This window comes from Brachycentrus maculatus, unplaced genomic scaffold (assembly GCF_059751285.1).
Source record: "Brachycentrus maculatus isolate JH-2025_06_01 unplaced genomic scaffold, ASM5975128v1 h1tg000147l, whole genome shotgun sequence".
In the NCBI taxonomy this organism is placed as follows: Eukaryota; Metazoa; Arthropoda; class Insecta; order Trichoptera; family Brachycentridae; genus Brachycentrus; species Brachycentrus maculatus.
The window spans coordinates 622795-636070 of record NW_028280900.1 but is presented as its reverse complement, the minus strand read 5'-3'; the positions used below and the strand labels follow the sequence as shown (position 1 = coordinate 636070).

Genomic DNA, 13276 nt, shown 5'->3' with positions numbered 1-13276 from the left:
CAGACCGAGCTACCGACGAGCAAGCAATCATTTCTGAAGGCATCTCCGTTAAACGAGTGGGAAATGGAGGGTTGATAGCGCTCTTGTTATATTTTGTAGGGTTAATATTGGGGATCGTTCCATTACTCGCTCAAAGGGAGAACGGCAATGAAATGGTGGCCATATGGAATCCTACGATAAGCAGAAATGCAGGTGTCTAAACTCCATTATTTATTTTAAATAGTAAATACGACTCTTTCTTATAATTATTGCGACACGTGTTCCGATGCAAACACGGTGTTTGAAAATGATGCGGAATGCGTCGAAACATATCGCTCACTCCTTTCAACAACGTCATTGAACTTCAACGTCAACTTGATTTTTCAGGGGATCGTTCTTCAAGTTTAAAAATATAACAAAATGTATTAAAAATAAATATCAAGCCACTTATTGAACTTTTTACTGTGCAACAGATCTTTTTAGAAACCTGAATATTTTTTCTCCATTTAGTATATTAAAAAAATTAAACAATACCTTTTCTTCAAAAAGCAAAAACAATACTTTCTGCCTTGTAGTGGGTAAATATTAAGTTTAAAATATGCCACTTTTGCTGGGATATAGTACACTTTATGGGCATTCCAAAAATATGCACAACCGAAAATTGACGATTTTTGATATATGACGTTGTTGAAAGGAGTGAGCGATATGTCAAAATAGACTACGAAATACTGGTATTTACTCAGTATTTTAAAAATGATAGATTTTACCGAATCAATTCATAAAAACCCATAATTTCTTTTTCAAGGTGTCTCAACTTGATATGAAACATCTATCGTTCCTCTTTACATTAATGAAGATGGAAGTCTGAGCATCCCAGGGCTTACGACCTGGCATTTGGCTGGCTTAAGGATCACATCATACTCTTGTGTAACGATCACCATTTTGCCCATTATTGAACATTCATATTGCATTTATTCGTATATGTATATGCAATGGTCTAGAATCTTCTACATGTATGTATGGCTGATTGTAAACCCACTAGGAGTAAGCTATATTAATACTTCATCGAATTCTGAACAAATCAATTTTTTAAATATTTAAATCATCATGTTATTCCACAAAGTTAATACCGAATAAATCAATGATATAACTGAGGAGTTATATGTTCATTAATTGATTCGACAATCACTTTGTGGTAATATCATCGATTTTTAATTTGAGTTTTACTTGGTAAATACCACTATTTCTTAAAATATATTGTGACACTTTTTTCGATGCATTCCGTATTATTTTCAAACACCGAGCGTGTGTTTGAAAATGATGCGGAATGCATCAAAACACGTGTCACAATAGATTTAAGAAATAGTGGTATTAACCGAGTAAAATGTAGTCCGCCTCCGTAGTGTGATGGTCAGCACGCTCGGCTACCGTACCGGAGGTCCCGGGTTTGATTCCCAGGGGGGGGTCAAATAAATATAAGTGATTTTTTCACTCTAATATTTATTCAATATTACCCCGGACTGGTACCTGAAGCGGAGGGCTGATCACCTTTTCTTCATGTGTTAACGATCAATCACGATATGACACAGTGCCCTATGCACCATTGGGGTGTGGATAAGGGTTTGAATGAATGAAAACGTAAATTTTAAATAAGTTATATTTTCTCGTACATAAAGATGCAGAGTTCGTGCAGATTGAAGTTAAAATTTAATTATCGGCTGAGATACTCGGGGCGCATAAACGAATTGACACTTGATTACCCTACGGCGTTTCATTGGATGTTATTAATGCAGGCGTCTGTCCCCGCCGTTCCCGCTGTGCCCGCTGCACTCCCGGCGCGTCCCCGGCTTAATGATCCCGTTATGTGTCTATTGTATTACGGGATCCGGTATCCGGGATCTGGGATCCGGGAAGCGGCAGCGTACCCACTAATGGAGATTAATAAATTACACCTGATCATTTTCTTAGTACATCGTTCAACACTAGTTATTGGCAACTGACTGTCATTGGAATGTCGCAAGTGAATTCAGTTTATTATACTTATTTTACACCTCAGGATAGATGGAGAATATTACGAAAATCTGTGTATTTACAGGGCTTGCAAACAAGCTATCATAGGCTGGTTAAACGATCACTTTACTCACGTGTAACATTCACCATTCAACCCATTATTGACAACCATACAACTCATATTTTTGGATCTCCAAAATACATCATCAATCTCATGACACACTACATATGAGTTCACTAGAGCCATCTATGTTGGATTGAGAAAGATTTATTTTGGTAGAGGCTTCATTATTTGTATCATATTTAAAAAATTCTAAATTTTCTGAGACCTTTGCATGTGTAATGAAATAAAACTTTAAAAAAATAGTGTTATTAAACAAGTGTTTGATTTTCAAAATAATCAACACGTTATTCTACAAATTAAAGCCTAATCAATAAATAACATAAGTTAATTTAAAATTTGATTTTATTTATTTTCCAATCGAATAAATTAATCGGTATGTTTTATTTTAATTTTGTAAACTAATAAACTCAATCGTTCACGCGCATTTGATGGCCATACAAACACTTCCCTACATCCCCGCGTTGAGTGAGGGTGTCGCGATAATAACATTCTAGTTTATGGGTGCCCATAGCCGACCCCGTGTCGATAGGGGTGGAAAATGTAACAGTTGGCAGATAAAGAATCCGGTGGGGTGGCAGCACTAAACACACACTACCCTCTAAAGATGACAGAATGACGCTGCAAATGACGTTGTCACATGTCCTGTCATTAGATCATCGGTTTCGTTATTCAATTAAACGGAAGGGTGCGATATGTTTATATTTTTCACCAAAAGATATCCAAAAAATGTTAATATATCATAAAAAGTTCAAATTAAATTAATTGAATACATATCGTAACTCTGAAACGTTAAAAAATATTTGTCTATCAAAAGTCACGGAAAACAATCGTAGATGACGTGGCTCAATGACATGATTTCTTTCGTTTCTACTTTCCGCTAGTATCCATTATTTGGCAGTTTTTTTTATACATAGCATGTCGCTCACTCCTTTCAAGAACGTCATAAATCAAAAAACTTGATTTTTTCAGGAGAACGTTTTTAACGTTGCAAAAACAAAACTTTCTGCCCTGTAGCGGGTAAATATTAAGTTTAAAATATGCCGCTTTTGCTGGGATATAGTACATTTTATGGGCATTCCGAAAACACGCACAACTGAAATTTGACGATTTTTGACTTATGACATTGTTGAAAGGAGTGAGCGATATGTGTTCGGCCTTTAACACGTGTTTCGACATTTTCAAAACTATTGTGAAATATGTACTTATAAATAAAAAAGTAAATATTTGTGTTTTTATTATTTACAAAAATACTTCAATTTCATTATATTTCTGTGAGCCTAAGCGACTCATTATTAAAAATAGGTATCAAATTGTGATAGAGTAGTTTTGAACCGAGATACTCTGGCTCAAAAGTCCGCGACACTAACCACGGGACCATAACCCGACACGTTATTGTTTTTATAAAATATTATTTCAATGTCTCATTGAAAACAACGCCGCTCCACCGCAGGTGTGAAGAGAATAAAATGCCATAACACTCTGTCTTTGCAAACATTCTTCGTCTCTTCCACATTCATACATCTCCTTTTACTTACCCGCCGATTATTTCGACTCCTGACCCGGCCGATTTCAAGTATTTGACATAACTGATCGTGAGAAGTTTTCCTCGGTCATCTTCTGCTTCTTTATCCAACTTATATTTATATATATATATATGTATATATATATATATATATATATATATATATATATATATATATATATATATATATATATATATATATATATATATATATATATATATATATATATATATATATATATATATATATATATATATTAAAAAAAGGTTAACAGAGGATTTTCCACTCAAAAAAATACTTTTTATGCCATTTTTTTATATACATATTTTTTTTCAGTATTTTTGTCTATCAGTGCAATTTGTGTTGCATCTAAAAGAATATTAATATCGTCGCAGGACTCTTAAATCTACCCCTACGGAGGGGTGAGGCAATACGGGGCTCTGCGACGAGAGGAAGGAATTGCGAGGGAACACAAGGGTGTGCAATCTGCAGGGGTGAAAAGAGCCCTTCAGAAACCCTCAAACGACCGAGGACCACCGATAGAATAGCGGAGATAATTATTTCACTTCACTAAATGATGAAGAATGGGTTAAAAATACATTTTTAAACGAATAAATGCAATGAAAACTTTGCATGATCAGGTATTGCAAATACTTGAAAGGTTAGGAGTCTAAATTTTCAGCGGGCATGTATGAGGAGATGCATGAATGTGGAAGAGTCTGCAAAGACAGAGTGGTGTGGCGTTGTACTCTCTCTTCGGCATGTTGGTTAGTTAATGCAATGAATGTTTAACGAATTTCTATTTTGAAGTTTTTTTTAATATAATACTCATACATCATATTTACAAAATGTAATGAATTAATAAATAATAAAAGATAACGATGTGGGGTTCCGTCCTCTCCATCTACCCATCTGGGAAAGCAGTGTAACGTGTAGTTAGGTTGTTTTCAAAAATAAAGTTTTACGTTTTCAACAATTTTATATACAGCACAGCATTCTGAAATCTAAATTTAATCTCTCATTAATTTTATAAAATAAAACAACTTTGTTTTAACCACTTTTTATTGACGATGACAAGGTTCTTGTTGAAACCGGTTGGAAAAAGTGACCGCTAAAAACTGGTTAAAACAAAGTTGTTTTATTTTGTAGAGTTTATAAAATGAGTCACAAAGTATCTGCGAAAAATATTTAATTACTTGATTCGCCAGTAGCTTTGTGAGAATATCTATCCCTTTTTGTTTTAAAAGTACCTATTTGAAAATTATGCGGAATGTATCGAAACACGTGTCACAATGGATTTTAACTAATGATAGTATTTACAGACTAAAGTTTAAATAAAAATCAAACATATTTGTAATAAATATCATGCGATATGATGTAGTTACTTTACCCTTTGTTTATCTATCCACGTTTTAGTCTACGTAGATAAATTTAATTGAATGCAGTAGACAAACGACCAGTGGATTTTGTGCAATTCAGTAATATTCTTGATTATTACTTTTCTCCGTTGCAAATGCCCTCCATGCAACTCTTTCTATTTCCCGCGGGCAACAGTTGCGGATAACAGGGTTTATCTTGCACATAAAGTACACACCCTAGAGACATCTATCGACCCCCGGTCGGTAATAAAGAACTTGGAATATTTCAGTAAAACCGCTCGTAATGTGATACGAGTATTCTCGTACATCTACAATAGCCAGATCTAGTATGCAGTAATATGAAGTATGCCACATATATTTCGAGATTAAATAACATTAATTTAGACGAATGTGCGGCAAAACGTTGGATGCTAGATGTTCGAAAGGTGATGTATATATATTTTTAATTTTATTTGTTTCGGAATTACATATACAGCTTGTACATAAAAAATATTAAAAAATCGTTAGATTGGCAATGATATAAGCCAATTAAATGATTCCGCATATCGCTCACTCCTTTCAACAACGTCATATATCAAAAAACTCGATTCTTCATGAGATCGTTTTTAAAGTTTAAGAATATAATAAAATGTATTAAAAATACATATCAAGACACTTATTGTACTTTATACTGTGCAACAGGTCTTTTTAGGTAAAACCTGAATGTTTTTTCTCCATTTGAAAAATATTAAGTATATTTTAAAAAAATAATCAAACGATACCTTTTCTTAAAAATGCAAAAACAACACTATCTACCCTTTGGCGGGTAAATATTAAGTTAAAAATATCCTGGATTCGGACCTCACATACTCATATAAGAGTTTCTGCTTAGTAAAAAGCTTCTTTTCATCTCACCAATAGATGTCTCTAGTGAAGATCCAGTGATTCAAGATCAATGTTACAGTATTATTCTTCATATTCTGCTTCATCTTTGATGAGATGTCAAAAAATAATATAAAAAATAGTTGTAGAAAGTGTTTAACAATGTTTTTTTCTTCTCTTTTCATGTGCTGTCATCGATCTCCATCGTACACCGGCTGATTCGCGGACATTAAAAACATTCACGTTTTTTACTGCGTCATAAAAACAAAATGGTGGAATGAAATGAATCGTGAAATTGTGTTCCCTCTCCAGGCCTTAGTTCCGCTGAAGAAAGACATGTGAGTACCTCTTTATTTATGTTAAGTCTTTAAAATGATAGTGCAGCTACGTTTTTTATGACTTCGCGTCAAAGTTAATTATAGACGCATCGTTCCCGAGGCATTCCGCCATAAAAGGCGTTTATTGCAGATACTAGTCTTTATATTTTAAAACCTGCCATATTTTCAAATGATAAATCATGACTTCGTTCGAAAACACAAACGTAATGATAAAAATCTGTCGTTTTCTCGAATTGGACTTTTATGGGTATACTTTCAAATATATAATACATAATTATATATCTCCGTTGTATATATAATGGTTAGCGTGTTTAGCTACCGTACTGTAGGTCCCGAGTTCGATTCACAGGGGGTGTGATAATAAATATTGGTGATCTTACACTCTAATATTTATTTAATATTACCCTGGACTGTGGTCCCCGAAGCGGAGGGCTGAACACTTTTCCGTCATGTTTTAACGATCTGAACTACACTGCGTTCACATTATGTAGTGCCCTATGCACCACCGGGTGCGATATCATATTTCCACTTAACAGGAAAAATTATAAAGTTCCAAATAAAGATTTTCAGTACTTAAGACATATATTTTTTTATTCAGTAAAAAGTCATTCAAAATCTAAATTGGATGATTAATTTTACACCAAACTGAATTTGTTTGTATACTGCAGCTGTCTAGTTTACACATGTTAAATACGATTGACACACGACGTTATTTGTAAAAATTATAGCATCTTCCGATAGGGTGATAAATTTTGCGCCACCCTGTAGCTACATCAGATTTTTGAAGCAATTTCGTATCTCAGTCTGAACATTTTGTGCAACATTACGCTATGCCCTATCTCGCTTTTTCTCGGTAATGACGAGCTTTCTGAAGTTCTACGAAGGAACTTTGTTCTGCGAAACTTGAAAGAGTGTCAGGAAACTATACAAAGATCTCATCGTTTCATTTTCCTTTTTAAGACGGCATTTTACAGTGTTAAAAAGCGAGAGAAGTTTTAATGAATAGTCATACAGCATCTCCATTTACAGGAGAAAGTCATTTATATTTTAAGAAGCTAATTTATATTAAGGGGATATTCGCAAAAACAGAATTCATTCCACGGGAGACCACCGGAGAGGTTACATGTCGCTCACTCCTTTCAAGAACGTCATTTATTAAAAATAAATATCAAGCCACTTATTGACTTTTTACTGTATAACAGATCTTTTCAGGTAAAACTTGACGGTTTTTTTGTCTATTTGAAAAATATTTAGTTTATTTAAAAAAATAATTAAACAATACCTTTTCTTCAAAATGCAAAAAACAACACTTACTGCCCTCTGGCGGGTAAAAATTAAGTTAAAAATATGCCTCTTTTGCTGGGATATAGTACATTTTCTGGGCATTCCGAAAACATGCACAACTGAAAATTGACGATTTTTTATTTATGACGTTCTTGAAAGGAGTGAGCGATGTCTGTTCATGTAAGATTTTTTAAAATAATGTGTATTGGAGTCGTTATAATCGTCGGGTATGTATGAGGAGATGCAAGAATCCAAGACACCTGTAGATATAAAGACATTACGGTATTTATCAAGTGAAATTTAAATTGAAAATGCATAATTATTACCACAAGGTGACTTGCCGAATCAATTAATGAAAAAAACGATAATTTATAGATCGTCATTTTCGTCGTAATAATATAATATGAATAATTGACGATTTGAACACAAGTGTTTTGACGTTAATTTAACATAGTGGGTGTAAATGAATATTTGTGTTTATTTGCCGGTTGATATAGCGTGGGGACGAATATCATTTTGAATATATCGCTCGCTCCTTTCAAGAACGTCATAAATAAAAAATCGTCAATTTTCAGTTGTGCATGTTTTCCGAATGCCCAGAAAATGTACTATATCCCAGCAAAAGCGGCATATTGTTAACTTAATTTTTACCCGCTACAGGGTAGAAAGTGTTGTTTTTTGCATATTGAAGAAAATGTATGGTTTAATTATTCTTTTAAACAAACTAAATATTTTTCAAGTGGAAAAAAAAACTTTAGGTTTTACCTTAAAAGATCTGTTACACAGTAAAAAGTTTAATAAGTGGCTTGATATTTATTATAAAAACATTGTATTTTATTTTTAAACTTTAAAAATGTTCTCCTAAAAAATCAAGTTTTTTGATTTATGACGTTCTTGAAAGGAGTGAGCGATATGTAAAAACTCACATACACACATACCCACACACATCCACATACACACATTGTTTTATCTATACCGAACGATCCTTAGGCTATTAGTGGAGTACATATCTTGTAAACATTTTTTATGTCTCATTTGATTTGTTAACACGAAAATTTTTCGACGTCACTGTTTTCAGCTGAATAATAATATCGGATAAAATAATGGGATGCTGTAGGCAATATACAAGGGGAACAAATGATCATAGGATAATCCTATTTGCACATCTTATATAAATAAAAATTTATACGTTCGTTTGTTTTAAATATTACGTCCCCCAAAGTTATTTACCGATTGCTTTGAAATTTTGGAATAATGTCGGGTTGTGGTCCCGTGGTTAATGTCGCGGACTCTTGAGTCAGAGTTTCTGGGTTCAAACCCACTCTACCACAATTTGATACATATTTTTGATAATCAGCTGCTAAGTTTTACAGAAATAGTATGAAATTGAAGTGTTTTTGTAAATAATAAAAGCACTAATACGTGCGAATTTTAAATGTGCTCTTTTTCTTCACTTTTTTTTAACCAGTTTGTGTCACAGAAACGTTTGGCCAGGTACATTTAGGGTATATTTAAAATGTAACAATATTAGAATTTTTTGCAGCATTTCTTTCTCCGCCTCCGTAGTGTAATGGTCAGCAAGCTCGGCTACCGTTCTGGAGGTCCCGGGTTCGATTCCCAGGGGGTCAAATAAATATAAGTGATTTTTTAACTTTAATGTTTATTCTATATTACCTTGGACTGGTACCTGGAGCGAACGGCTGATCACCTTTCCTTCATGTGTTAACGATCAAAATGACACTCTGTTTATATGATGCAGTGCCCTACGCACCATTGGTGAGCGGATAAGGATTTTTAAAAAAAAATCTTGTACCACCAAATTTTAAAAGAGAATATTATTGTGTCTATCTTTTTTAATTAAAATTTTAATGTCTGTTTGTTAAAAACAATAAGTCTCTTTAAGTTCGCTGATTGCTTTGAAATTTTGTCACAACGTTGCATTTGAATATAAGTACTTCTATCCATCTGTATAAATAAATATATGTATTATATAATAGATGACAGAAAAAATGTTGTTCAAAACACTCGCTACCTCGTTAAAGGCATGAGTTTATACAACTCAATGATTCTAAGTTAGTAATGAAGTAACCTACATAGGTATATGATTTTATGTTAGTTCTACGATTTTCCTTGTGAGTTTACATTGAATTTGAGTTTTCAGTTAAATGCATTCATTCCAGCTCAGTTAAAAGTGGTGAAAGAGATGAACAAAAATAGTGAACTATCGTCATCCAGTAGTAAAGAGAGCAGCTAGGATTCCTTATGATGTGCGAAAGTTTTGATATATTCTGGCTCAGCTCCAAGCAACGTACTAACTTGTGACTCTACCATCAGCGCTTGCTAAAAGCACACTCAAAAGTAATGCGCACTTTTTATCGCCGACAGTTATAACAAAAACGAATTAACGAGTTCTTTAAAAGATGTCGTTACTTAACATAATTCGGATTTTAGATTCAGCCCCTTAAGGGGATATTCGTATACACAGAATTCATTCCACCGGAAACAGCCGGAGAGGTCACATACACACCCCCAATTTTATTATTATTTTATATTTACGTAAACTGTATAAATTTATTTAAAGAACAATTTTAAAACATATGTAAAATATTTTTCGCAGAGACCCACCAAGTCGCCTTGTGTGTCTTGTCGGTGGAGTTCTTTTTACATACATTTTTTAAAATTATTTTTATCCATTTTAACCTAATGTACACACAAAAAAGAGAGAGAAAATTAAGAATATAAACAATCTTACAATTTTCATAGAATTAACTCTTGATCATTTTCATTCCATATTTTAACCATTCCTTTATTTTGCCTTTTGTTCCATATTTTTTTTTACTTCTAACCTCCGTTTAATGTTTATTGGATATTTTTGTTTTTAAGAATATGTAAGGATAAAATATTTTTATATATTTTTTAAATCTTTTTTTCTCTAATTACTGTTACTGTTAAAACCATATAATTATTTCAAAGAAAAACTTGTTTTTTCAATTCAAAAACGGTTTTAAAAAAAATAATAATTACGTAAAATTTTACCTGGATTTAGAGAAAATTAAGTAGCGACTTCATGAATACTGGGCCTTAAGTACGAGCATAATTTTAATAAAAATAAACACTTCTATAAGACCAAATTAATAACACGACTAGTTTCGAAAACTACAGATGATAATATGTAAAAACAAACTTATATTTACATTATTAAGCTCAAAACGTGGTTTTTAAAATTGTTTTAATTTTCATAATAAATTCCGCTTTCAATTATTATCTTGACATTTTATTATAATACTTCTTCTTCTTCTTCAAACCCTTATCCGCACCCCAGTGGTGCATATGGCACTGCACATAAACGCAGTGTTATCGTGATCGTTAACACATGAAGGAAAGGTGATCAGCCCTCCGCTTCAGGTACCAGTCCAGGGTGATATTGAATAAATATTTGAGTGAAAAAAATAACTTATTTTTATTTGACCCCCCCATGGGAATCGAACCCGGGACCTCCAGAATGGTAGCCGAGCGTGCTGACCATTACACTATGGAGGCGGACACATTATAATACATATGATATTATTTATTGATTCGGCATTAACTTTGTGGAATGACATGTTGATTATTTAAAAAAAATTAAATACTTGAATAAACCACTTAATGAGTGTTTTAATTTTTACCAGAAGATGCAAACGTTTTCGAAACTAGTCGTATATATAAATAAACCTTATTAAGTGATATATTCAAGTGTTTCATTTAAAAAAAATAATACTTAAGATTACTTTCGTCGTTAAGATTTCCTGAAATTTTGAAATTAAGGCTTGATAAATTACTGTGACATCATAACTTGATTAATTTAGTTATGAATCGTTCTTGAAGATAAGTATTTTCTTTCGCAATTTCGCTGATTGGAAATTATCTTGCAATCGATTATATTTATTGTACAAAGCTCCTTATCTTCTAGCAGTATTATTCGTATGAAATTACTTACTATTACTGATCATAAGATAACACAAGTCAAAGACGATAAAATAAGATATACATCATCACAACATTTTGAGTGAGTTCAAATCCTTGTTCATAAATCTGGGTTTCTCTACTTAGAAGTATTTTTTTACATTTTTTATATCACAACATAGATTTTTTTTATTTCTTTTTTATTTGTTCGGGAATTGTAAAGCTTTACATTTAAAAAAGTATATAATAAAAAATATTTACATTAACAATAATTAACATTACATTACATTAACAAAAATAGTTAGTCAATAAAAATAAAGCCAATTAAACAATTCCACATTTATAGATGAAGAAGAATCCGGATATCTAGGTATTTACAGGGCTTACAACTTGTCAGAGGCTGGTTTAAATTATAGCTTTATACACGTGTAACATTCACCATCTTACCCATGATTGACAACCGCACTACTGAATTTTTTGGAACTTCACTTCATGTGTGGAGATTTGGCAGAATCTATGGTTTATTTAGAGAGTTTGTATTTATCAGAGACCATATATTCTAAAAATATTTTTTTTACCAAATAATTTTCTCACTCAAACCAACCATAGATACAGCGGCAAACTCTCACATGAAGCGACGTGTGAATTATATGAAAAATAAATATATATTTATTTATAGTATAGTTATATGTATAGATCCAAAAATTTGAGTAGTGTGGTTGTCAATCATGGGTTGAATGCTGAATGTTACGCGTGTTTAAAGTGATCACTTAATCAATTACAATAATTTTTAAAATCTAGACAATTTTTAATTTTCTTTATCATCTTTGTTGAGAAGTCAAAATGTAAAAATGAATAATCATTTAGGATATATTTGTTTCGATATATATCGTCAAATTAAATTAAAATATAATTTATATTTGAAGCACTAACGTTGTGATTTTCCATTTTATAATTAAAATGTTAGTTTGTTTTAAAATTACTATAGAAATTTTATTATAACTTAATTATAATGTCTACCGGTTTCGAAGCTAACCGCTTCTTTATTAAGACTGATTAATACTATATAAGTATTAATCAGTCTTGATAAAGAAGCGGATAGCTTCGAAACCGGTAGACATTATAATTAATAATAATAAAATATAATAAAACCCTTACCGCACCCCAATGGTGCATAGGGCACTGCTTCATATAAACGCAGTGTTATCTCGATCGTTTACACATGAAGGAAAGGTGATCAGCCCTCCGCTTCAGGTACCAGTCCATTGTAATATTAAATAAATATTAGAGTGAAAAAATCACTTATATTTATTTAACCCCCCTGGGAATCGAACCCGGAACCTCCAGAACGGTAGCAGAGCATGCTGACCATTACACTACGGAGGCGGACAATTAAATTAAGTTATAATACAACAATTATTTTGAGTTATAATACAATTATAATTAAGTTATAATAAAATATTTTTAGTGATTTAAAAACAAACTTACATTTGAATTATTACATTAAAATAGGTAGCTAATTAAATTGTCGTTTGAATACTTATCAGAATTGATTGAAATCTTGTTTTGTTATTGTAAATTCCATTTGATTTATTTCTGTTGATTCTGATAACTTCAGGCGAGAACAACAGTGTACTTAATAAATGATTACTTTTTTAATTGGAAAAAACATTTTATAATTTTCAAGGGTTTTGATAACATCGGAATATCATTAGTTTGTAATCATTACACAGAGATAAGGTTACATAAAAATTAAAATTGAAAAAAATGTATAACTTAGGTTTTTTATCTTCCATCGATGACTTCATAAAAAATATCATAAATATCGTTTGGATT

At 32.1% G+C, this 13276-nt stretch overlaps 1 protein-coding gene across 2 annotated transcripts in view; it reads left to right on the top strand.

The window, feature by feature from the left end:
- LOC148308797 (protein groucho-like) overlaps nt 1–13276 on the top strand; it is a 273991-nt gene that overhangs the window by 207902 nt on the left and 52813 nt on the right. For both annotated transcript variants that reach the window (XM_088261036.1, XM_088261037.1), the window contains exon 8: nt 6189–6214. In XM_088261036.1, coding sequence (XP_088117162.1) covers nt 6189–6214 — 26 coding nt within the window. The remainder of the gene's footprint in view (nt 1–6188; nt 6215–13276) is intronic.